The 27,140-nt window shown below is 44.4% G+C and overlaps 1 protein-coding gene across 3 annotated transcripts in view; it reads right to left on the bottom strand.

Annotated features, from left to right (window-relative positions):
* MACF1 (microtubule actin crosslinking factor 1) overlaps positions 1-27,140 on the bottom strand; it is a gene marked incomplete at both ends in the record, with an annotated part of 419,220 nt that overhangs the window by 275,952 nt on the left and 116,128 nt on the right. For 2 of the 3 annotated variants that reach the window (XM_080692742.1, XM_080692743.1), the window contains one exon: positions 225-286. In XM_080692742.1, coding sequence (XP_080548868.1) covers positions 225-286 — 62 coding nt within the window. Of the gene's footprint in view, positions 1-224; positions 287-18,915; positions 19,025-27,140 lie in introns of those variants that run through there. The other variant, XM_080692741.1, reaches the window with a different exon arrangement.

The following is a 27,140-nucleotide window of genomic DNA, read 5'->3' as shown; positions in this document are numbered from 1 at the left end:
AGGATCCCAGAAATCAGCCCCTGGTATTTTCGATCTGAAGCCTCCCTAAGTAGTGGCATGCAATATGGTTTTTCCACACTGCTGTGACGGGGAGGGAGGGAAAGGCTCACATGTGTAACTTCAGACTCCAGCACATCACAAGCAATCAGAACCATCTGAGGGAGAGATGGACCCAGTACAAGCACAGCATGAGGTGAGTACAGGCATATATGGAGAAGTCCTACCTTCATCAAGTGTTTGTTGACCCACTTGGTGAACGTTTTCTTCTGAACCCGGTCCCGCTCATCTGCAAAGCAAACACAGAGAAGACGCTGGCTTAGTGCTCCACAGGCAACAAGTTCCCATACCCGCCTTGCCCATACCCCAGGTTCTCCAGGACCACTTAAAATGGCTGACTTTACCCACAGAACCAGACAGTGATTTCTTATTAGGAAGGTTTGGTCTATCTAAACTTCCTCTTCAGTCCTGATCATTTTGTTGCTTTTAGACAGAATTACATGCCTCAAAAACCATATCATGCCCGGCATAGTGGCCCACGCTTATAATCCCAGTACTTGGGAAACTGAGACAGGAGGATCGCAAATTCAAGGCCAGCCTCAGGTACTTAGTGAGGCTCTCTTCAACTTAGTGAGACCTGTTTAAAAATAAAGAATAAAAAATAGGACTAGGGGTGGAGGTATAGCTTGGAGGTAGAAGGACCCTGGGGTCAAATCCCAGTATCAAAAAAAAAAACCCAAAACAAAAAATATGTCATGGCATCTCCTTAGCACAGTAACATGAACGGAGCATGGTGCAGAACGATTCCCCACTTCTCTCACAAGTTTCCAAAGGCCAAAGCTGTGAATACTGCCAGCAAAGGGTGGGGTGGCCCTGATGTTCAAGACACCTCACAGTGGTGAAATCCACTCCTCAGACATTCATTCGCCTGAGCAAGGTTCTACTGCCTCTCTCCCCTGCCCTAGTACTTCCTCCACCCCAGTTCCCTCACCAGCCATCACCAACCAGCCAAACTTACTCTCCTTCTATACCACACAGTTTACCCCAGGGCACATCTCTTTCCTCCCTTCCTTCCCAGGTTGTACAGAGGCAACCCTCCTACCATCCTTCTTGGCTTTTTTTCACTGTGAATACCTGATGATGATTGGTCCACGGGCCCTGTCCTCTGGAGGACCATTTCTCCCACTCCAGTTTCCCAGAGTCTTCCAGAAAGAACACCAAGCCATCAGTTCTGCTCCTTCTGCCTATCTGGAGCCCCCACCACCCCTGTGCCACCTTATTGGAACCATCCTTACTGTCACTGATCGTCCTCTGCTGCCCACCCCCTTCACCTTCCCTGAGCACTTGGTCTACATTTGTTATCCACACAAAACATCGACACGGGGGTGGCAGTGCATCTGAGCCCACATGGCTCTGCTCAGCTTCATCTGCAATTCCCATCAGCCACCACACGACCAGACCCAGGCCCCAGTCCCTCTCCAGACGGATAGACCTGCTCAGCAGTCACTTCTCAATCTCTCATTCTGCTCAGTATTCTCGATCTTCAGTCGCTCTATTCGTAGTGTACCTGGTTTATTAAGGACATCTAAGATGCCCCGGGCTACACAACGTGGTTAAAGTCAAAGCTATTCACACCCCAGGTACTCTTACCTACCTAACCTTCTACTACGAAGTTCATGGAGACCCTGTCCCATCCTGAATCACCACCATCGCTTGACCCTCGCTTCTTTTCTAAGTCAGGGAACGTTTCAGGAGAAAGCTAGAACAGTATACACACCTGGCTCACTCGTTATTCCCACTAATTTAAGTTACTTCTCTCTCCCTACTACTCAATAATCTCTTCTTACTGATCCCTAGTAAAAGCCACATAGCACCACTCCAAACAGGGCCAGCACTCTCTCCAGGTGAATGCACTTACCTAAGTAATTTTCTGAGTTTTTAGCCAGGCAGTAAGCACTTCCTCATCTTTGTCTCTGCTTTCATCTTTACATCTTTCTTAGCCTTGAATCCTTTCCTGCTTTTCAAGAAACAATTCCTACTATAGACCACGGAACTACAAAACGGGCCTTACAGTTGTCCAGCCTAATTCTATGCTGATACAAGAATCCCATTCAACAACAAAGAAGTTTATGCTCTAGGTTGAAAATCTGTCCAAATCTTATATATGTCTATAATTTTTTGAGATAAGAGAGAATCTATCACCTCATAAGGCAATATATTGAGTTAATAGTTCTATAAAGGGTCATATCTGCTTTCTTACAAATTCTACCCGTTGGCTCTCATTTGGGACTTTATGAATTTTTCTTCGTGTCTGCTTCAGCAGCACATATACTAAAACTGGAATGATACAGACAAGATGAGCATGGCCTCTGCGCAATGGTGACAAGATGAGCATGGCCTCTGCAATGGCGACATGCAAATTCATGAAGCGTTCATATTTTTTTAAAAAAGAATTTTTCACCGGGCATGGTGGCACACGCTTGTAATCCCCGCCCTTGGAAGGCGGAGACAGGAGGATCGTGCTGGTTCGGAGCCAGCCTCGCTGGCTTAAGAGACCCTGTTTCCAAATAAAAAAAAATATAAAATAGGCCTGGGAGTGTAGCCCAGAGGTAGAAGGGCTTCCAGGAACCCCAGTACCACCAAAAAAATAAATAAATAAAAAATAATTTTTCTTCAAGTCTAGTTACTTTTCACTTAATAGAGATTTACAATTATTTGAAGTCAGGATACTTTTATTTCTTTTTTTGTGAGTCTGGGGATGGAACCCCCAGGGTATTTAACCTCCAAGTTACACCCCTGCCCAACCTTCCTTCCTTCCTTCCTTCCTTCCTTCCTTCCTTCCTTCCTTCCTTCCGGTACTAGAGATGGAGCCCAGGGGCTTTCTACCTCCAGACTATTCTCCCAGACCTATTTTTATATTTTCATTTGGAAACAGAGTCTAAGTTGCTGACAGCCTCACTAAGTAGCTGAAGCTGGCTTCAAACCTGCGCAATCCTCCTGTTTCAGCCTCCCAAGTACTGATATTACAAGCATGCGCCACCATGGCCCGCTGAAGTCAGGATTTTTTTTTTTGGGGGGGGGGGTACTGGGAGTGAAACTCAGGGGCTTTTCTAACTCTGGGCTATACTCCCAGACCTATTTTATACTTTATTTGAAAACGGGGTCTCACTAAGTTGCTGAGAGCCTCACTAAGTAGTTGAGGCTGGCTTCGAACCTGTGTGATCTGCCTGTCTCAGCGCCACCACGCCTGGCTTCTTACTAGATTTGACCACTGTCAAGGCAACATATTTTTATCTTTTATAATGCGAATTAAGTTATCCAACAGCTTCATAGTCCTTTTTGGGTCCATGTCAGCTGCTGACCGAATCAGAACCAGCTTCCAACTGATCTAAATCACTTGTGCTCATCATATTCATCTTCTCAGCATCATATGCTCTTCCTCTTTTTTGTTTTTGTTGGTGCTGGGCTTCCTGGAAACCCTTCTACTTCCGGGCTACACTCCCAGACCTATTTTTTTTATATATTTTTATTTGGAAACAGGGTCTCTTAAGCCAGCGAGGTTGGCTTCGAACCTGCGCGATCCTCCTGTCTCCGCCTCCCAAGTGCGGGGATTACAAGTGTGCGCCACCACGCCCGGCTTGCTCTTCCTCTTTATCCCCACTTCTCAAAATGCTATTTATTCTTTAAAAATCCAACTTCTTCGTTCGCTTATTCTTTGGGTAAATCTTCTATTAAGGGCAAAGCTTCTAGGTCCTTTAGATTCTGGTAATAAGAATAGATCACAATCCTAACCTTTGAGAGATGACATGGAGCAAAGAAGAGACACAACTTCAATGTCATTACTGGTTACCTGCTGTAACAAGTAAGTACAGAGTGTTCAAATACAACAAAAGTGCTTTGGCCTTCCTGAGTTGGGAAAGGAAACATGGGAGGTAGTAGTGAAAGTTTCCCAAAAAAGTTACTCTCGTGTGTGTGTGTGTGTGTGTGTGTGTGTGTGTGTGTGTGCGCGTGCGTGCTGGGGACAGAACCTAGAACATTCTACCTCTAAGCTACACTCCCAGTCTGATTTTATTTGAAAACAGAGTCTCACTAGGTTTCTGAGAGCCTTGCTACATTGCCAAGGCTCGCTGTGAACCTGCTATCCTCCTGTCTCAGCCTCCCAAGTGCTGGAACTACAGCCACCACGCCTAGTTTATTCTAATCTTAAAGGATGCCTAAAAGTTAGCCAGAAAGAAAAAGGAATAGACAGAGCAGCTACATGAAATTGCTCTAATAAAAATTCATGGGTACAAGACAGAGCTTATGTTTAGAGAGCTGCACAGAGTTAAGGGTGCTTCAAAGACAGGATTTAGTAAGTCGTGACGAGACTTATCGAGAACTATGGCATGGTTGGGAGCCCAAGCTAGATCCTGTAGGTAAGGGGAAGTACTGAAAGATTTTTAATAGGAAAATGACACAATCAAATTGTGTTTGAGAAAATTACTTTGGCCACTTTTCTGGACAATTACAGTTCCCAATAGTCTCTTTGTCCTTCACATTTTTGGTACTTACTGTGCTAATCACTCAGTCAGCACATATATAATTAGATAGCGTTCTGAAACTTTTAATATGCTTATTATAACACCAATGAGATCATTAACTCCTTGAAGAAAAAGACCATGCTTTACTTTCTTATACCACCCACAACTTCTCACAAGTTAAAGCTTTATACAGTAAGACCTATATAATATAATTTTTTTTTCCTTGAAGAACTGGGGGTGGAACCCAGAGGCATTCTACCTCCAAACTACACCTCAGCCCTATTTTTATTAATATTATTATTATTATTCTTTATTTTGAAACAGGGTCTCACTGAGTTGGGCCTCACACTAAGTAGCTGAGCCTATCCACTAACCAGATCCTCCTATCTCAGCTTCCCAAATGCAGGGATCACAAGTGTGCACCACCATGCCCAGCAAAATCTTTTTTTTTTTTTTAACCTTGATTTGGGCTGGCATGGTGGTGCACACTTGTAATCCCAGTGCTTAGGAGGCTGAGACAGGAAAATTGCACAGGTTCAAAGCCAGCCTCAGATACTTAGTGAGGCTCTCAGCAACTTAGTGAGACCCTGTTTCCAAATAAAATATAAAATAGGTCTGGGAGTGTAGCCCAGAGGTAGAAAGCCTCTGAGGTCCATCCCTAGTACCACCCAAAAAAAAAAAAAAAAAACAATAAAACCTTGATTGGCCAATGCATGATTAGAAAACTCGCTAAAGAAACACAAAGAAACACACACAAGGAAATGAAAACTGATTTATCTAAAAGAATTCAGTACGATATGTTTTTTTTTTTAAAAGTATCACCTGCACTCTAGGACCTATAGCCATGAGGCCCTTGCATGATTGTAATCCCATGATGAAAAAATGAACTAATTGATGTTTTCATCAATACAAGACCCACTCTGCTTCGCTAATTAGCCTCACAACCAAGAACAGTCTTATTCTAGCTTTACAAAATCCTCAATGAGGCCGGGCGTGGTGGCGCACGCTTGTAATCCCCGCGCTTGGAGGATCACACAGGTTCGAAAGCCAGCCTCAGCAACTTAGTGAGACCCTGTTTCAAAAAAAAAAAAAAAATCCTCAATGAATAGGTTGAAGTTTTCTTTTTGTTTTTCTTCTTAAAATTTCTCCTCTAAAACTTATATGTTTGTATATAACAGGTCAAATAATTCATAGATAGAAAACAAAAAAGTTAACAGTTTTTCTTTCAGACTAGGTTTTTTTTTTTTTTTTTGGGTGGTACTGGGGTTCCTGGAAGCCCTTCTACCTCCGGGCTACACTCCCAGACCTACTTTTACATTTTTGTTTGGAAACAGGGTCTCCTAAGCCAGCACGCGCGGCTGGCTTCGAACCTGCGCGATCCTCCTGTCTCTGCCTCCCAAGCGCAGGGATTACAAGCGTGCGCCACCACGCCTGGCTTTTTTTCTTTTTTTTTTAAAGATGTATAAGTTAGCCAGGTGTAGTTGTCCATGCCTCTAACACCAGTACTTGGAAGGCTGAGAGAGGATGATCAGAGGTTCATAGCCATCCTCAACAACCCTATTTCAAAAATTAAAAAAAAAAAAAAAGTCTGAGGGTGTAGCACAGAGGTAGAAGCTCCTAGGTTCAATCTCTGGTGCCAAAAAATTTTTTAAAATGCAGAATTTATTTGTTTTCTTTTTAGTTTACTGCCTCATTTCTTTTTTCCTTTGCTTTTTGTGGTGCTGGGGACTAAACCCAGGGGCATTCTACTTCTGAGCTCCAGCCCCAGCCCAATCTTTTTGTTCTTTATTTTGAAACAGAGGTCTCACTAAATTGCAGAGGACCTAAGTAGCTGAGGCTGGCCACGAACCCAGATCCTTCTGTCTCAGCCTCCTAAGCACTGGGGTTACAAGTGTGCGCCACCACGCCCGGCTGCCTTGGTTCTTTTAGTCCTGAAGATGTGAGTAGCAGCAGGATTGAGGCTCTAATTTTACTGCCTGTAAGTTACTCTGCTCACCTACCAAGCCCCTCTATGTGGATAATGCTCTAGGAACCTGATGATCAGTCATGCTTTACAAAGCTAAAAACTGCCTTTCAATTCAGAGGGGAAAAGATCAAAGTACTTTTTCTGAATATAGTTATTAAAGCAACATAATTACAAGCCCTTTCCAAGATGAGCTAGCCTGCTTAGAGCTAAGCCATAAGTTCCTCAGGAAAGGGTTTCTACAGAATTCTTTTGCCCCTTGGGGCTGGCAAGTCCGTTTTTAGGGTCCTATGATGATAGGCCCATCCATTATATGAAAGAAAGCTCTTTTCTGATTTAAACATGAGGATAAAAGGATACTAGAGTACCTAAAGTTTAATATTTTAGTGGGAAATTTTACTGGAGAAGCCAAGTAAGCAACCTTACACAGACCTTCAGAATGCTCCTAACAGCTCAGGCTCTCAACTTTAATAAGTGTTAGGTTTAGCTCCCTAATTCTCAGCCTACCCAAGATCTTTTCACTTAACACCAAAGGTAGAACTCTCAGAAAGTGTGAAAAGAAAAGGAAAGTGCATTTAACATTCTTATAACCTTAGCCCAAAGGCTATGAAGGAGCAACAGTGAACCCGGGGTCACTGGGAACTCTTAGACGGACATTTGAGGCATCAGTGGCTTGTCAACCACTCAGAGTTAGTTACCAAACAAAACTTCCAATCAGAAGGCTTAATGCTTATTTCCAAGATTTTTGTTGTTGTTGTTGTTGTGTTTGTGGTACTGGGGATTGAACCCAGGGGTATTCCACCTCTGAATTCTATCCCCAGTCTTTTTTTTTTTTTTTTTTTTTTTTGGTGGTACTGGGGTTCCTGGAAACCCTTCTACCTCCGGGCTACACTCCCAGACCTATTTTATATTTTTATTTGGAAACAGGGTCTCTTACGCCAGCACGGCTGGCTTCGAACCTGCGGGATCCTCCTGTCTCCGCCTCCACCTCCCAAGCGCAGAGATTACAAGCGTGCGACACCACGCCCAGATGCCCAGTCCTATTCTGTTCTCTATTTTGAAACAGGGTCTCACTAAGTTGCAGAGGGCTTAACTATATGAGGCTGGACGTGGCCTGTGAACCTACTGTCTCAGCCTCCTAAGTACTAGGATTACAGGTGTGTGCCACCACACCAACTTGCTTTCAACACCTACCTTAATTTTCTTTATTCTAGTTTCTTTGGCAAAGATGTCCCTCCCTCCCCAAGTCTGTCCTGCCACCTCACATCCAGATTCCAGCTTGCTCTTTTCCCAGCAGCTGTCCCTGCTTCCTGAACACGCATGACTACAGCACTGATTCCACTTGCTCACGCTCCTGCTCACAGGGCCAGTGCCCAGGCAATGGATGAGACCCTGGGTTCAATCTCAGCATCACACACACACACACACACACACACACACACACACACACACACACCCCACAAATTTTTTTAAAAAACAGAACTATTCTCTTTGTTTCTAACAGTTTTTTCTGCTCTGATGTATCCTTCTCAATGCTGTCAACAATATTTCTAACAAGACTGATCTTGTTACTATCTACCTTAAAATTACTCAGTGAGCATTTATTCTAATAATATGAATAGTTAGCCTCTATTGAACATCTACTTATGTGCTAAGCACCTATCATATATTATTTTTAATGCTCAATAGACCTATAAGGTAAGCATTAATTTAACAGAATTCAAGTCCAGAGAGGATAAGCAACTTGCCAAGGATAACAAGATAAGTAAAGGAGTCAGGTGTGAAGCTACCTATCCCCAATATGGAGGCCTGGTGCTAAGACCCATTATGTTATGATCCCTGCCTGCCACTCATTACTCTCCACCATTTCACTAAAACTAACTTCCAGCCTTGTTAAAAAAAATTTTGCCCTGAATGGGGCATGTTTCCTGACACTTTGTTGTCTTTGCACAAGCCATTCCCTCTGCATGGCATGAAGCTCCTCCTCTTCTCTGACTGCTCCTTCTCCAGGATGCAATTCAGCTATGACCTCCCACATCCTGAGCACACTGGTCAGGTGACTTGCAGGGTACCTAACGCCATTCTCTAGTTCCTGTCCTACTCCACAAGGAGCAATATGAGAAGAGGCCTGGCACAGAGTAAAGGCTTACACTCGAGGTACAAAGTTCTGTGTTTTGAGCCAAAACAGCACTGGCATACAGTCCCAGGGCATCATGAATCACTCAAAAAGCAAATGAGGGAAGGGCCTCTGCTGTTCCCCTGAGGGCCACAGAAAAACCACCAAGTGCTCCAAGAATCCCAGAAGCCCCAAAGCACCCATCATCTTGGATGAAGATTATTCTTTCAGGCCCCAGGGAGGAAATCTCAATGATACAGGAAAGATTAAGACCTGTCGCTGAGTTTAAGAAATTTACAATCTAAACACTCCAACTTTATCCCTTCCCTATAGGACTCAACCCAAACCATCTGATCTCATTGTTTCCACACATACCTTTCACATCCTTGCCTCAGTTTACTGTTGCCCCACCTGGAATATACATCCAATGCCTCTTGAATTTTCTTATTTATTTATTTATTTATTTATTTATTTATTTATTTATTTATTTATTTTTCAGTGGTACTGGGGATGGAACCCAGGAGCCTTCTATCTCTGAGCTACACTCCCAGACCTATTTTATATTTTTATTTGGAAACAGGGTCTCTTAAGCCAGCTGAAGCTGGCTTCGAACCTGTGCGATCCTCCTGTCTCAGCCTCCCAAGCGCGGGGATTACAAGCGTGCGCCACCACGCCCGGCGCCTCTTGAATTTTCTAACATGGAGTCTCCTTTCAATATCCAGCTGAAGCCCCACTTCTCCCTGTAGACTTTTCTAGCTATGCCAGCCACCTCTGTGGCACTTAAAATTTACTCAACTTATTTGAGTGTATGCAACCTATTGTTAGATGTCGATGTGTGTGTGTGTGTGTGTGTGTGTGTGTAACTATATATACATACAAAGAAAAGATAAAAAGCCAGACAGTAAGGAACTGCCCCTCCTTATGCCCCAAATATTAGTAAGCACCAGCTTATTTCTCAAAAATTGCTACAATATTTGGCAGCACTGGCCTCGAAGCCAGGGAACATCAGACCCCAGCTCTGCTCTTCTCCCCCTTGAGATTTCTTCTGTGGTTTCCTCTTAATCAAAGTGGAAAAACCACCAGCAATTTCAATGTTAGGAGAAATCTGCCTCTGCCAAGCATAGTGGCACATACCTGTAATCCTGGTACTTGGGAGGCTGAGACAGGAAGACCACAGGACTGAGGCCAGCCTCAGCAACTCAGACCCTATTTCAAAGATTAAAAAAAAAAAAAAAACAGGGCTGGGGGTATAGCTCAGAAGCAGTACACCCCTGAGGTTAATCCCCAGTACCAAAAAAGAAATCTGCCTAATCAGGGTCATAATCTTGTTCCACTTTAGAGTTTGAAGAGTATAAAATCAAAACATAGATTACTTAGTGAGGGCCTTTGCAATTCAGTGAGACCCTGTTTCAAAATAAAGAATGAAAGCCGGGCATGGTGGCGCGACCTTGTAATCCCAGGGCTTGGGAGGCTGAGACAGGAGGATTGCACAGGTTCAAAGCTAGCCTCAGCTACTTAGTGAGGTTCTCAGCACTGGGTCTCAGTGAGACCCTGTTTCCAAATAAAGTATAAAATAGGTCTGGGAGTATAGCCCAGAGGTAGAAAAGCCCTTAGGTTCCACCCCAGTAATACACACACACACACACACACACACACACACACACACACAGAAAGTCTAACATGAAGTATTCAATTTATATTTTGCCAAAGATATCTAAGAGCTGGGCATGGTGGCACATGCTTGTAATCCTAGTACTTGGGAGGCTGAGACAGGTGGATTGCAGGTTTGAGGCCAGCCTCAGCTACTTACTGAGGCCATCTGCAACTTAGTGAGAGAGACTGTTTTAAAATAAAGAATAAAAATAAGGCTAGGGGTGTAGCTCAGAGATAGAACGTACCCGGGTTCAAAGAGATAGAATGTACCCGGGTTCAATCCTTAGACACACACACACAACTAACTACAACCTAATAACAATCCTTTCATAAAATAAATGCTATTTTAACATTTAAAAAGTAGGAAGGAGCCGGGTGTGGTGGCGCACGCTTGTAATCCCAGCATTTGAGAGGCTGAGACAGGAGGATCCAGGTTCGTGGCTAGCCTCAGCTATTTAGTGAGGGCCTTTGCAATTCAGTGAGACCCTGTTTCAAAATAAAGAATGAAAGCCGGGCATGGTGGCGCGAGCTTGTAATCCCAGGGCTTGGGAGGCTGAGACAGGAGGATCACACAGGTTTGTAACCAGCCTCAGCTACTGAGTGAGGCTCTCAGCAACTTAGTGAGACCCTGTTTCTAATAAAATATAAAAATAGGTCTGGGAGTGTAGCCCAGGGGTAGAAAGCCCCTGGATTCCATCCCCAGTACCACCAAAATAAATAAATAAATAGAATAAAAAATAGGACTGGGGGTGTAGCTCAAAGGTAGAATGCCCCTGGGTTCCATCCCCAGTGCCAAAAAAAAAAAAAAAAAGTAGGAAAGAGCCGGGCGTAGTGGCACATGCTTATAATACCAGCACTTGGGAGGCTAAGACAGGAGGATCACACAGGTTCAAAGCCAGCCTCAGCTACTTAGTGAGGCTCTCAGCAACTTAGTGAGACCCTGTGTCCAAATAAAGTATAAAATAGGTCTGGGAGTATAGCCCAGAGGTAGAAAAGGCCCTGGGTTCCACCCCCAGTACCACCACCCCCCCACACACACACAAATAAATAGCAGGAAGGACAATTTCATAATAAAGGACAATTCTTTAAGTGAATTTAGCTTTATGGAAAACATACTATATTTCTCTTATCTTTCTCATTTAACAAGAATCATTGAATTGATGCTTCAGTCCAACAGCAGTCTACACACTCTACCACTTGAAAATCAGGAAACCTCTGCTGAAAAGGTCAGGTCACTTGCTCAAGGTCATAGGATGCTATTTAAATGAACTATTTTCCCAATCAAGACAGATCTAAGGCTAATGAGGCTAATGAGACTTCCTCTAGCCTCTAATTCTTCTGTAGGTCCCTGTCCCCAGATCATCTTCAAGTCTTTTCTCTCTCTCTCTTTTACAGCTGGCAGAAGTGTAAGAGAATCAGCAATAGGCCCCAAAGAGGAAACCTCAGCCATGACTCCTCCCTTCCACCACCACTCCCCAGCTTGCTCAGAGGTAGACTCCGTAACCAACCAACTTCTGCTAAAAATACACGCTTGACTTCCAGCCCTGTGCAACATAACTTAAAAGTAGCTTCCTGACACAGACAGACGCATGAGCATGAATTCAGTCTCTATAAAAAAAGTCCCACACCCAAGGCTTGGACTCTTAACTGCCAGTCACTACAAGCTTAAGAAGTTCCCCCAGGAAGTAAGGAACTCCAGTCTATTCCACCCCTCCTTTTAACAAGCCCAAAGGTTGTAACGCCTGCAGGGCTTCAAAGGCCATGCATTCCTATGAGTCAAAGAGAATAAGGACTGTTTAGGATCCTCAGGCCAGGACAAGGAAAAAAGCTCCACATACTAACCCATACAACACATGCGGCAAACCAGGTGGGCGTTGAACTCGTGCTCATCTTGGTAACTGGGCCACATGGCGCCCACAGTCTGCTGGCCCCACCAAAAAGTAGAGGAGTCCCAAAGAACTTCCAGTGGGTGACCTGTGCACCCGGTGCAGGTGCAGCTGCTCCGAAGGGGCCCGAGGTGAACAGAGACAGACAGCCCAAGGGCTGTGAGTTGAACAGAGAGGGAGCAGAAGTGGCTCCACCCACAACTTCCTACTGACCTCCTTCTTCCCCTGAGGTCAGGGAGGAAGCTCCTCCCTAGGGCACTTCCAAAAACCAGGTCCAGGTCTTCAGTCAAAGAGTAGGCTAGTCAAAAGTGGCACCACCTCAGTGTTCCCAGACCCACGGAGCAGGCAGAGGTGGGGGCTTCATACATAACAGTGCAGTCAACATACTGAGTGAGCCTGAGCAGCGGGCGCCGGTCTTTGAGCTACCTTCCATTTGCAGAGCAGAAGCTTGTAACCTGGTGAATCTTAGACAGTCGCAGGAGAGCTGGTAAGCGAAAATGGCTTAGTGCCAAGTCAGGAACAGTGCATCCATTGCCCAACAACCTGCTCCTCTTTAAAGTAGAAGTACGTTTAAAATGTTAGCCACGTGGGAGGGTCTCACGATGAAAGACACCAGAAAGGAGAAAGCCCCTACGCTGTCAGCTGCTGGACTCCTAAATTCCAAAGGAAGATCATTTCCCCAAACATGAAGCTGCCCAATGGGAAGAGCAGAGTCTCTCCCCGGTGGTTCCATCCACTTTACAGAGCAGCCTGGCCTCAGGTAGTGTCCAGGGTAGATTAGCTCAGTGGACTTCACCAACTTCAGAAGTGCAGTTTGCTAGTTGCTCTGCTCTCCCCCTCGTCCAGCTGGGACGACATCCCAAAGCACCTTCCTCTTCCCAGATTCTCCCACTCTGTCTTACGGCCAGTGCACTTAACTCAGCAGAGCCAGAAATCCCTTTATCCATCAGTGGAAAGCAGCTCCCTTGTTTGTCCAACTTGTTTTCTGAGTCTTGGCTAATCGTACCAGACACTGGAATGTTGAAGAAACACAATGAAGGGCTCTTTCATTCAGAGGGCCGGCCCATCTATTGCTTCTTTGCAATTCTAACCCAACCAGGGGATAGAAGAGCCAAGCCTCTCTGGATGTCAGGACACACACTCCAATCCTGCCAATCCTGCGCCACTGAAAAAGGCCCCGCTGCTGATAAGGGCCTAATCACTGGCCCTCTGCTCTTGCTCCCTAAATAGAACGACTTCTCTAGGCTAATGCTGCTCTCAATCCTGTTCCTGAAGGCAGGGAGGGAGGGGCAGCACCCATGAAAGCAAATTTCTAGAGAACAGCCCAGAAGACCACAAGTGAAAAATAAGTAAACACTAGCTTGCCTAGCAGGCCACTCAATTTAAAGAAGTACAGCAAGTGACCTCCTTGGTCCCCAACAAACTCCTTCACTTCCAACTGAGTGTCCCTCCTACGTACAAACTGCTAATAATCCCATCACTGCTTACTAATAAAGGGCCTCACGGCTGACTTTATCCCTCCTTGACTAAGCTCTTGGTCACCCTGATAACCTGGGACTATGGTACTCGGCTTGCCCCCTTCTCAGACACCCCTTAGTCTTGGAGAAGAAGGGTACCTCTGGAAGTTACTTTGCCCTCGTTTTCTAGGAATGCCTAAGATATAAGGAAGGGACAGCTAGGTGTGGTCTCATACTTGAGAGGCTGAGAGAGGAGGATCGTAGGTTTCAGGCCAGGCTCGGCAACTTAGCAAGACTCAATTTCAAAATAAAAATAAAAGGGTAGGGGGTGTAGCTCAAAGGTAGAATGCCCCGGGATTAATATCCAGTACCAAAAAAATAAAAATAAAAAAATAAAAAAGAAAGAAGAGAAAAAGATTGAGGAGAGGAATGAAAATTTTATCATTCCTTTTTAGTAGCATTTTCCTTTATCAGGTTGAAATTCCTTGCGTGCGAGAACTAACTGTGCAGGGCATGGTAGCGCACAATTGTAATCCCAGCCCATGGGAGGCTGAGACAGGAGGATCGCACAGGTTCGAAGCCACCCTCAGATACTTAGTGAGGCTCTCAGCAACTTAATGAGACCCTGTTTCCAAATAAAATATAAAATAGGTCTGGGAGTGTGGCCCAGAGGCAGAAAGCCTCTGGGTTCCACCCCCAGTACCACCACCAAAAAAATAAAATAAAAGAACTAACTTTGTCTTCATATTTCAGTCTGTATCACACTTAGAAACTCTCAATAATCTAAATTAAAATTAACAGCATCTGTTGTCACAGTTCACAGGTAATATGTCAAGAACTTTGTGTGTGTGTGGTATTAGTGATTGAATCCAGGAACATTCTACTTCCTAGCTACATCCCCAGGCCTATTTTATTTTTATTTTGAAATAGGCTGTGGGCTAGGTTGATGAGAGTCTCACTATTTGCTGAGACTGTCCTTGAACCTGCAATCCTCCAGTCTCAGGCTCTCAAATACTGGAATTACTAGAGTGTGCCGCCAGGCCTGGCCTAAGAACCTTAAATATTTCACTCAATCCCAACAACAATCATCATCTCAGAGATAAAATATACTAAGAAGTAAAAGGTTAAGTAACCTGGCCGAGATTAGATACTTATCTGTCCAGCTCCAAAGCTGCACTTTGTTACACCCTGCTATCTCTGAGAGGAACCTAAGGCAGAATAATTAACCTGGGTGGGAGAGCTGTAGAGAAGGAATGCTCTTGGGAAGACTGAGAGATAAAACGCAGCCCTGTGGTAGTGCAGATCCGGGGCCCCAGCTACTCAGAGCTGAGGCTGGAGGATCAGAAGTTGAAGGCGACTTAGTGAGACATAGTTTCAAGATTAAAAAAAGAAATGGGAAGGGCTGGGAATGTAGCTCAGTGATAGAAAGCCCCCTAGGTTCAATCTGTGACTGACTGGAGATTTCGGGCACATCCTAGAAGAGCGCATGGAGTAACTTCCAGAAACACTAAATAATTTGGCAGTCTCCAAAAATCAAAATAGAAAAATAACTTTAAAAAGACAAAAATCAAAATAATCATTACTGGGCAAAGCTTGAAGAACGGGGCCTACCCACTCCTCTGGCATCTGTGCAGTTTTCCCTTAAACACCCTGCAGACCGAGTCAAGCCTTTCCTGCTGCTCAGTAGGTCCTCAGCTTCGAGGGAAAGCTGCTGATGATGGCACCGGTATTAGGACAGTCAGCTCCTCATTATCTAGAGATGGGATGGGAGCTTATCTAGGCCACTCCTTTTTTACCCAACTTTTCATCATTTTACATTAAAGGCAGGAGTTGGACACAGTGGCAGCATACCTGTAATCCTAGAACTTGGGATGCTGAGACAGGGGGATCATTGATTTGTAGCCAGTCTGAGAACCTTGGTGAGGCCCTCCACAATTTAGTGAGACCCTATTTCAAAACAAAAAAGAAAATAGGCCTGGGAGTATAGCTCAGAGGTAGGATATCTCTGGGTTCGATCCCCAGTACTAAGAAAAAAAAGGTTAAAGGTAGGAAAAGGTAAATCTGGTAGTCACCAAAAGATCTTTAAATGGTAAGCAGGTGCTTGAGCCAAAATTTAGACATATGGCTAGAAGTCGGCTGACAATTTACAGCTACTGGTTTTCTTATAACAATATGAAAAATTAATTTCCTTTCAAAAATGCCCCAAATCACCCACTATTAAGAATGTAAAAGCAGAAACAGAAGTCATTCTTTATTAAGACAATATTTCATAATCTATTGCTAACTTTTTAAATACTCCAACACTGTTTCTGTTATCTTTCTTAATTTTCAACTATAAAGTTGTATTTTAGCCGGTTGTGGTGGCACATGCTTGTAATCCCAGCATTTGGGAGGCTGAGATGAGGATTATGGTTAGTGAACAGCCTCAGCTACTTTGCAAGTCAGTGAGACCCTGTTTCAAAATAAAGAATAAGCCAGGCGTGGTGGTGCAGGCTTGAAATCCCCAAGCTTGGGAAGAAAGGAGGATTGCGCAGGTTCGCAAGTCAGCCGTGCTGGCTTAAGAGACCCTGTTTCCAAATAAAAATATAAAATAGGTCTGGGAGCATAGCCCGCAGGTAGAAGGGTTCCATCCCCAATATCGCCAAAGAGGAGAGAGAGGAGAGAGAGGAGAGAGAGGAGAGAGGAGAGAGGAGAGAGGAGAGAGGAGAGAGGAGAGAGGAGAGAGGAGAGAGAGAGAATGAGAATGAGAATGAGAATAAAAAAATAGGACTGAGGGTGTAGCTTGGAGGTAGAATGCCCCTGGGTGCAATCCCCAGTACCACAAAAAAGAAAAGAAAGAAAAGAAAAACAAAAAGAAAAGAAAGATTTTGTCCCAGAAACCCATAGGAAGATATATGTCTTCAACGATATCTTTTGTAGAAAATTATAATGAAAGGAAACAATTATTTAGTCATTTACCACCTGCAAAATGTGTTCTAAGAACTCAAAAGAACCATGAAACATTTATTAAACCCATTTTACAGAGGAGAAAACAGGCTCAGATAGATTAATGTTATTTAGCCAATAGGAACAGAATTAAGATAAAAATACAGACAGTCTGACTCCAGGTGCTAGACCTGCTCTCAACCACAATTCCCTATCACCTCCAAATACAGGCCAGATGTTTGCAGTGCCAGAATCATAGAAAATTGGAGACCTTAGTCTTCTTCTCAGACTAGAAATTTGAAGTCCAGGGGAATTAAGCAACCTGTCCATCATAAATAATAGGCTCAAATAACTCAAACCTGTCTGTCCTTTCTATTCTAAGCTCAAATATAGAAAAGCCTTTTGGGGGTACCGCCAAGTTACAACTCCCAGTCCTATTTTATTTTGAAGCAGGGTCTTGCTAGGCTGATGAGAGTCTCACTAGTTACTTAGGCTATCTTGAACCTGCAGGTCTGTCTCAGCCTCCCACGTACTGGGATCACTGGCAGGCACCACCGTGCCCAGCTTGGGGCACCTTTTAAAAAACTACCATATAAGCAAACATATTTCTAAGTGTATGTCTGTTTCTGCTGATGGAGACACAGGCTGGAATCTGAATATTTAGTCAAAAGTTTTTCTGCGAATTACTGGGGAATGACTGAATCTAATTCTAATTTTGTCACACACTTACAAACTTTTAATAGAAAGCTTAGCTAGAAGTTATCAACTCTCGATCTTAACTTATAAGAGACAGAGTAACAAGTATCTAAACACCTCAGCAGAGAGACAGTGAGCTGATAGTCACAGAAGGCATTGAAGGTGTACTCCAGAGAGTCAGACCTTATTAATCCTCAACTCTGGTGACTCAGAATCAGCTAAATTTAACCCGGTGCATGGTGGTGTGTGCTTGTTATCCCAGCATTTGGGAGGCTGACATAGGAGGACTCCAGTTCATGGCCAGCCTCAGCTATTTAGTGAGGCCCTCCGCAACTCAGTGAGACCATTTCAAATTAAGAAAAAAAAAAAAAATAGGGCTGGCGGTGTAGCTCAGAGGTAGACTGCCCCTGGGTTCCATTTCCAGTACTGCCCCCCCCAAAAAAAAAATCAGCTAAATTTGGAGCTGATCCCTACACTAGGCAGGTAGAAGTCCATGGAATATAATGTAATTAGTAGCACTATGGGAGGAAAGAGGATTCTGATGACTTTTTTTTTTTTTTGGTGGTGGTGGTGGTGGTGGTGGTGGTGGTAGTAGTACTGGAGATTGAACCCAGGAGCATTCTACTTTCGGGTTGTACCCCCAGCCCTTTTATGATTTTGTTTCAAAACTGGGTCTTGAAGCCAGGCGTGGTGAAGCACGCTTGTAATCCCAGCATTTGGGAGGCTGAGACAGGAGAATCCAGGTTCACGGCCAGCCTCAGCTAGTTAGTGAGGCCCTCCACAACTTAGTGAGACCGTATTTCCAAATAAAGAATAAAAAATAGGGTTCAGGGTGTAGCTTAAATGCCCCTGGGTTCCATCCCCAGTACCACCAAAAAAAAAAAAAAAAAAAAAAAAACCAAAAAACCAGGGTCTTGAGGTTGCTGAGGATGACCTGAGGATGATGCTGAGGCTCATTTTAACCTGTGATCTTCCTGTCTCAGCTTCCCAAGTACTGGGATTACAGATTTACCACCACACCCAGCAAAAATTAATTAATTAATTAATTAATTAATAATCAGAGCCCTGGAGAGAAGAATTAACTTCCTAGCTTTGAAGAGGATGACTTAGATACACACACCTAAACCCTGCAGCTGCCCCAGGGAAAGGAAGAGTATCAGTCAAATCAAAGCAGGGGACCCAGTGTCCAGGGCGCACCTCCCAAGGACACCACTCCACCTTTTCCTCCTACTGACCCTTCCTCCTTCTTTTCTCATCCCAAAATACAACAAATCAAGAAAATTCTCCAGCTCATGAGTCTTTCCATATCTATACCTAGAGGATGATGATGGTTACCATATGTTTGGTTAAAAACAAGGATCTAAAAATCATTTTAAGGTTGAGAAAATAAAGAGAAGGACTTGATTCTCCAACACAAAGCCGCACAGCGGCCACTTCCCTCCAGCTATGAGATCAGACATCACCTCATTTAACCAGTACCCTGCAGCCAGATAGCCTCAAACAACAGGAAGGAGTTTGGATCCCTAAGTGAGCCATGACATCCCATTTCTCACTTTTCTCCACACTCTTATGTCTGACAGCACCCAAGCTGAAAAGTATACTGGCCCTTTAAGAAAAGCCAAGTGAGAAGACCTCCCCCACAGCCTACCCCACCCTCACAGCCCCACAGCAGATTAAAGAACCAGGCACCCGTCATCGTTACCTGCTCTGTCTCTGGCACATCTCTTCCAGTAGAGAACACCAGCAATTCCAAGAACGTGAGTCAAAATAAAGATGGTTGGTGGCAAATAGGACGAATCTAAGAGAGGCATTTCCCAGCTGGCCGGCCTTTCTCCTCCCCTGAGTTAGCCACAGGGCAGCTCAGCACTGGCTCTGGATGCCTTTCTCCTGAGGTTAGCGCTGTCCTGTTTTATCAGCAGAGGCCTGCAGCTTAGTGGGGTCAGAAACTTCCTGGCAGCTTCTCCTCCATCCCGCCTCTGACTGTTTTCCAGCAAGCAGTGGTTACTAGACTAAAACTGTACAGTGTATCTCAGACAAAGCCCAGGAAGCCACTGGCCGGGGGAGGGGAGGGGGGGGGAGGCTCGAGGAGTGAGAAAGGAGCCTAAGCCAGTGTCGAGCCAACTCAAACCTCTATCTTTGGCATCCTCCGTTCAGCTTAACCAACCTCGGGCTCTTCCACAAGAAGGGAGGGCACGGGAGGACGTCATCCTTAACTTTCCATTCCCGCCTGGTTGGAATGCCAGACTTCGGGACAGAAGAAAATGTCACAGAAGCACTAGGGAACCTCTTGTGGGGAGGAGGCAAAGTGCACCAGGGCATACAAGCCCTTCCATGGCCACAGAGAGGTGCACAGGCCCCAGACACAGCCCTGACCCCCAGGCAGCTGGACTGTGAAATTCTCTACAGGTACAAGTGGGAGGGTACTTTGTAAGGGTTGAAAAGGCCACCTAGATCCGCTGCCCGTTGGGAACTCACACACACACACACACACACACACACACACACACACACACACACACACACAGTCTTCCATAAAGCCAGGGCCTGCTTACAAATGAAAGCTCAACTTGGATGTTGTAGCAGCAACTGAAACCACGTCACCACTACACACCAACTAGAACAGCTCAAGTTAAAAAAAAAAAAAAAAAGGACTGGTAACGCCAAGTCTCGCAACAAGACCCTCAGACACTGCTGGTGGGGTATAAACTGGCACAACCACTCTAGAAAACTGTGTGGCAATTTTCCCAAACTGATATGGAAAAGAACTAACTACAAAGGGTCAACGAGACCTGAAAGGGGTACTAAAAATGTTCTGTGTGTTAATTATGGTAGGGGTTCCACTACTACATAGATATGCCCAAAATGACTAAACTACACAACTAAAAGAGCTACTTTTACTACATATGAAACATTCTTCAACAAAATTAATCAACATAAAATACATTAAAGGGCAGGGTCGAGGTTTACCAGACCTAAGTTAAACATGCAAAGGACTTATGGTACTGCTGTCTTGCTGCTTCCTGTTTCTCCCTGAAGAAATATTTTACTAAGTACACTGTGGACACATATTACTGATGCGCTCCAGGAGTACGTCTAATGCCCTGTGACGTCCAGAACCCTCCAACTAGGGAAGGTAAGGGTTACATTACAGCCTCGCCTTTCTAACAAATGAGCTCTTTATTAATTTCTGGGTGTTAGAAGAAGGCTGTATTCTTAGCTGGGCATGGTGGCACATACCTGTAAATTCTAGTACTTGGGAGGCTAAAACAGGAGGATCTCAGGTTTGAGGGCAGCATCTGCAACATAGTGTAACTCTCAGCAACCTAGGAATTCCTGCTTCAAAACAAAAAAGAGCTGGGAGTGTAGTGCAAAGGTAGGATGCCCCTGGGTTCAGTCCAGGAGCATCTGTTCCTCCATAGTAAGAGGGCTATTGCAGTCATCTCTGCATCTACAGTGTCTTTCGTAAAGCTCTGGATTTAAAATCAATCACCAATTTTTTTTTTTTTTTTTTTTTTTTTTTGGCAGGTCTGGGAGTGGAACCAGGGCATTTGACCTCCGAGCTACACCTCCTGCCCTATTTTTTTTTATTATTATTATTCTTTATTTTGAAACCGGGTCTGAGTTGCAGAGGCCCTCACTAAGTAGCTGAGGCTGTCCACGAACTACGATCCTTTGGTCTCAGCCTCCCAAACGCTGGGATTACAAGCATGTGCCACCATGCCTGGCTAATGACCAATTAAAACATTCCAAAAATGATACATTCTGAATCTACTTTTCTTATTTGAGAAAAAAATGAAAGATATCCTAAATAATTCAGTCCAAAGATTTTAAGATGGCATACTATACATTGGACATATCCCGTTCCGACATATGCCAGGTAGAAAGTGCTTGTTTGATGGCTGTGTGTGTGTAAACAAAGAGAGAAGAGAACTGCCTTTGTGAATATAAACTAGATGTCTCACTCAGTAAAACCAAAGTGGATCTGTGCTATCATTTACAGGAAGTGGTTAGAGGCTGCAGGAGGGAGTGGCTACTTTTCTTTTAGAGATCATTTATTATATAAAGAACAGGCCATTTAAAGTCACACTAAGCTGATCCCCAACCACCCCCAGGATATCCCTTGCTAACAGCAAACTAAGCAGGGCGCAAGCAATCAAAGATGCCATGTAGGCAGAAGACTCAGAACTTTATTAAGACTTTTAGACTGAACACTGAAATTTCTTCACTCGGGGAATTTAGTATGGTCTCCCACAACTGTTACCCACAAGTTGTCTCAATACAAGACACACCCGGAATCTCTTTAATGTTTCTACTGAGAGCAAAGCAAGACAGTGACGGTATACTGTTTATTCAAACTGCCACGCAGTTTTACTTGGTCTCAAAATACTGTTACCCACAAGCATCAGAATTTCAGCAGGCACAGACTAAAAAGTTAAGACTTATCATAAATAAAAGACCAAAAACTGGGGGGGGGGGGATGCTGTAACTAGATAGATGTCTTTAATAAAAATACCTGAAATCATAAATTTGGTAGAAGACTGATGGCATATGGGTGATGGGACTGGAGATCTTGGGTTCCTGGGACTAGCAGTGTCCAGGTATTAAGGCTTGGCCCTGAACCTGTCATCTGTCTCCTCCCATGGGAACATGAGGCATCTATCTGCAAATAGGCAGCGATGTAGGCTTCCCAGAAGTTAATTAGGACGTGACTCTGCCTCGCAAAGGCTTAGCAAAAACGAACATGCAAAGGCCCAGAACCAGAACATCTACAAAAATATTCTACATACCTAAGTGTGACTGGATACAGCAAAGTAAAACCTCCCCATTTCTTGCTCAGTTAACCTAGCTGTCAGTAGCATTATAGTAACATGGTAATTATAATCCAGTATGCAAATTCAAATCCAGACATAGAGCCAGGCGTGGCGGCACATGCTTGTAATCCCAGCGCTTGGGAGGCTGAGCCAGGAGGATCACATAGGTTCGAAGCCAGCCTCAGCAACTTAGTGAGACCCTGTTTCCAAATAAAGTATAAAATAGGCCTGGAAGTATAGCCTGGAGGTAGAAAAGCCCCTGGGTTCCACCCTCAGTACCACACACACACACAAAAAAAAACCCAGACACAGGTGTCTGTGCGTGTGTCTACACATAATACATACAAATATGCACACATACACACACAAGTCTTGATTATACTTTATCTGTTTTTCTCTTACGATGTCTTTACTTTATAATACAGCTGAGTGGGGTTTTTTGTTTGTTTGTTTTTCTTGGTACCAGGAGTTGAATCCCAAGCTACACCCTCAGCCTATTGTACTTTTTATTTTGAAACAGGGTCTCACGAGGTTGCTGAAAGTCTCACTAAGTTTTTGAGGCTGTCCTCAAACCTTTGATCCTTCTACCTCAGCCTCCCAAGTACTGGGATTACAGACATGTGCCACCATCCTGACCTGAGCACATATTTTTTCTTTTTTTGTGGTACTGCGGAGTGAACCCAGGAGCATTCTACCTCTGAGCTACAACCTCAGCCCTATTTTTTTATTCCTTATTGTGAAACAAGGTTTCAACAGTTGCGGAGGGCCTCACTAAGTAGCTGAGGCTGGCCACAAACCTGTGATCCTCTGGTCTCAGCCTCCCGTGTGCTAAGATTACAAGCGTGTGCCACCAGGCCCAGGCTGACATATTTTTAATCCCTTACTATATCAATTATTTTTCTGGTACTGGGGATGGAATCCAGGGGCATCCTACTCTGACCATTTATTTATTTATTTATTTATTTTATATTTTGGTGATACTGGGGGTGGAACTCAGGGATTTATTTCCAGGCTATACTCCCATACCTATTTTATACTTTATTTGGAAACAGGGTCTCACTAAGTTGCCAAGCGCCTCACTCAGTAGCTGAGGCTGGCTTTGAACCTGTGCGATCCTCCTGTTTCAGCCTCCTAAGCACTGGAATTACAAGCGTGGGCCACCACGCCCAGCTACTCTGGGCTATTTTTTTATTTGAAACATCCCCAGCCCTATTTTTTCTTCCTTACTTTGAAACGGGGTCTCACTGAGTTGCAAAGGGCCTCACTAAGTAGCTGAGGCTGGCCTCAAACTGTGATCCTCCTGTCTCAGCCTCCCGCATGCTGGGATTACAAGGGTGTGTCCTGGCTAGACTAAGTTTTTTGGAGCAAGATGAAATGTCTGCTCTGCTTTACAATATCATTGTGACTGAATATTTGTGGAATGAGTGATTAATGAACAAGAGAGTCTAAAGAGTATTGTGTGCTAAGAAATACAGGGAGAGGGAACACACTAGAAAGACCAAAACTGAGTCCAGCAAGCCATGAACATTCCCAGAATCCCATAATATAAACATTCCTCTGGGAATGCATTTACTTTGCCCACAAAAACATACAGCAGACAGCAAGTGCCTGGAAAAACTGCTCACTTATGGCAGGAATAACTCAAAATATTCTTCTAGCTAGGCCCATAGGTAGCACGCCCCAACAAACAAAGAGCAAAACTACCTACAACAGTGAACTTCCAAATCTACCTGGGAGATTAGGGGGAAAGTGATTTCTAGAAAACAAGCATAAATTTTGCTTTTTCTTGGAGATAGGAAGAAGTGTGTGCGTGCGTGCGTGCGTGCGTGTGTGTACTCACGCGCACTATTAGGGATCAAACCCAGGGAAGCTTTACCACTGAGCTACACCCTTAGCCCTTTTTATTTTTCATTTTGAAGCAGTCTCTCTCTCACAAAGTTGCCAGTCTGGCCTCAAACGTGCGATCCTCCTGTCTCAGCCTTCCCGGTAGCCAGGCGCACACCACTGTGTCTGGCCAGAAGCCAATCTATTAATTCAGAAATTTTATTCTGGAAATCTTTCCAGATACATATCTTGTCCAACATCCAAACTAGATGGCCTTCCTGTCCAGCTCAGCAACTGAAGCTCTTTTGCTTAAAAAAGGAAAGGAAAGCTAAAGTGTAGGGTAGAAACCCAACTCTTCAACTCATGTGCCTCTCTGCCAGGGACTCTGAGATTAACATCATCTGGTAGCCAAACCTAGATTCAAATTCTGATCTCACCATTTCTAGCAATGCATCTCTGAACCAATTACTTAATCCTTTTTTGGCCATACCGGAGACTGAACCCAGGGTCATGTTTTACCTCTCAGCTACACCCCTCGGCCTATTTTATTCTTTATTTTGATATAAGGTCTCACTAAGTTGCTGAGAGCCTTGCTTAGTTGCTGAGGCTAGCCTCAAACCTGCGATCCTCCTAACTCAGCCTCCCAAGTACTTAATCTCTTGCATCAGTTTCCTCATCCCTAGAGACAATAAAGCTGCCTCATTACATCACAGTCAGGATTAAGCAGAAAAATGTGTGCAATATTTGGCACACAGTAATGTTAACTACTGAAAAAGCATTACCTCGCTAATGTTAACTATTTAATTGTCATGACTGCACAGAGCCTATACCCCCGAGCAGAGTATCAACTCATCTTCAGCAGTCCATGGTAGGAGGAAAGGTGAAGTGGAAGACACTCAATAGCTCGGAGCCACCAGCCCAGCGAAGAGGTGAAGATGCGCGCAGTGCCACTGCTTCAGAAAGGAAAAGGACAGGAGTGTCCCGCCAACCTCAATGGCCATAAGGAATTCTCACCATTTCCTTAACAAAACAGTAAGATCTAGCTATTAATTTTTTTCCAGGAAACACTGGTAGTGTTCGTCTTAAATACATGAAGAGCCTCACAACTTAAATGCATGGGGAAGAGTAGAGGCCCTGCCTCTGGGGGTTGCTCCTGAACAGTCCAGGGACTGTTATCCTGTCCAGAAAGGCTCCTCATTACAGTGAAGGCACAGTAAGGGCCAGCAGCATCTTATTCCTGCCCAGCCTGAATGATTTTTAAAATGCTTTTCCAAATAAAAACAAAAGATGCTCTGAATTGGAAATGCCCTGTAGTGTGGTCTGCTAAAGCAACAAGTGACCAACTTTAGTTTTCTTGAGACATCTTCAACATAAAAAGGCAGAATGGGCATAAGTTGTTTTTTGTTGGGTGTGTGTGTGTGTGTGTGTGTGTGTGTGTGTGTGTGTTACTGAAGATGGAAGCCAGGAGCATTCTACCTCTGAGCTACACCCCTAGCCCTGTTTTTTATTCTATATTTTGAAAGAGGGTCTCACTGAATTGCAGAGGCCTCACTAATTAGCTGAGGCTGGTCGCGAACCTCGATCCTCCGGTCTCAGCCTCCCGAACGCTGGGATTACAAGCGTGCGCCACCACGCCCAGCTTGCATGAGTTTCTTATATGGCCATACAGCTGACAAAGGGACCCCGAGTTCAACAATGAGGTAAGCTGGTAGGCTTTTGCTTGCCAACAGGTTGCCACACTCAAGGCTCAGAGAAAGAGCCCAAAGCCAGGCGTCGTGCACATACCTTTAATCCCACTGACTGGGAGGCTGTGACAGGAGGAACACAGGTTCCAGGGCAGCGCCAGCAATGTAGTGAGACTTTCAGCAACTTAATGAGACCCTGTCTTGAAATAAAAGAGGTGAAGGGCCGGGCGTGGTGGCGCACACTTGTAACCCCCGCGCTTGGGAGGCAGAGACAGGAGGATCGCACAGGTTCGAAGCCAGCCGCGCGCGCTGACTTAGGAGACCCTGTTTCCAAATAAAAATGTAAAAATAGGTCTGGGAGTGTAGCCCGGAGGTAGAAGGGCTTCCAGGAACCCCAGTACCACCACACACACACACACACACACACACACACACACACACAAAAAGAGGTGAAGGTCCTCAGAGGTAGACTGTCCCTGGGCTCAACCCCAGTACCACCCAAAAAGAAGAACCCAAGCCATCATAAAAGAGACAGACTTATAGTATTTATCCATGGAAACCAGGCTTTACCCACAAACACCCAATATTAGATCTTTGTAAGACAGTTTTTTAGACCTTGGCAGTAACCTTAAATGAAAAGGAGGAATTTGCCACTGGAAGATAAAGGCAGACCTGTCAGCTTCTTTCCACCGCTGACTCCTGCTGCCTAGACAGGACTCTAATTCACAAATAATATTTGAGTCTTTCTCAGAAGAGCCTACAACCAGGCTCTGCTTCCTGTCTAAAGAAACTTTCTGCTCTCATAACCCCTGACCAAGAGTGCAAGGACCGAAGCCACATGAAACACGCTTTACTATCCTAGCAGCGCTGCTTCATAGTTTGAGACCCTAGGGGAAGCCACTTACTATTTCTGCACTTAGGTTTACTAATATGTGCAATGTACATAAAAATCACCTGTTTCTCAAAGTGATTATTAAGATTAAATAAGGAATATTTGTATTTGTAAAATACCTCGGCATACCTTGGGTGCTTAATAAATAATTTTACTTCCCCATTTCACTTCTTTCTTTCTTTCTTCCTTTTTTTTTTTTGGGGGGGGGGTGATGGCACTAGGAATTGAGCCCAGGGGCCCAGGGGTATTCTACCTCCAAGCTATAAGTCCAGACCTATCTTTTAAATTTTTATTTGCAGCCAGACATGATGGTGCACACTTGTAATCCCAGTATTTGGAAGGCAGGTTCATGGACAGCCTCAGCTACTGAGAGAGGCCCTCCACAACTTAGTGAGACCCTGCTTCAAAATAAAGGATTAAAAAATAGGGCTGGAGGTGTAGCTCAGAGGTAGAGTGCCCCTGGGTTCCACCATTCTCAGTACCACAAAAAAAGAAAAGAAAATTTCTTTGGAAAGAGGGCTCCCGTGGTGTGGAGAAGCTCTCTGTGTTACTGAGGCTCTCCTCGAACCTGAATCCTGTCTCGGCTTCCCAAGGACTAGGATTACAGGCATGCACCGCCATATGCCCAGCTAATTATTTTTTTTTTAATTTGGTGCTGGGGATTGAACCCAGGTGCTTTCTATTTTGAAACAGGGTCTTGCTAAATTGCTAAGGC

The sequence above is a fragment of the Muscardinus avellanarius genome, assembly GCF_963383645.1.
Source record: "Muscardinus avellanarius genome assembly, chromosome: 3".
In the NCBI taxonomy this organism is placed as follows: domain Eukaryota; kingdom Metazoa; phylum Chordata; class Mammalia; order Rodentia; family Gliridae; genus Muscardinus; species Muscardinus avellanarius.
Note: the sequence above shows the minus strand (reverse complement) of the source record. Positions and strands in the feature narration are given on the sequence as shown.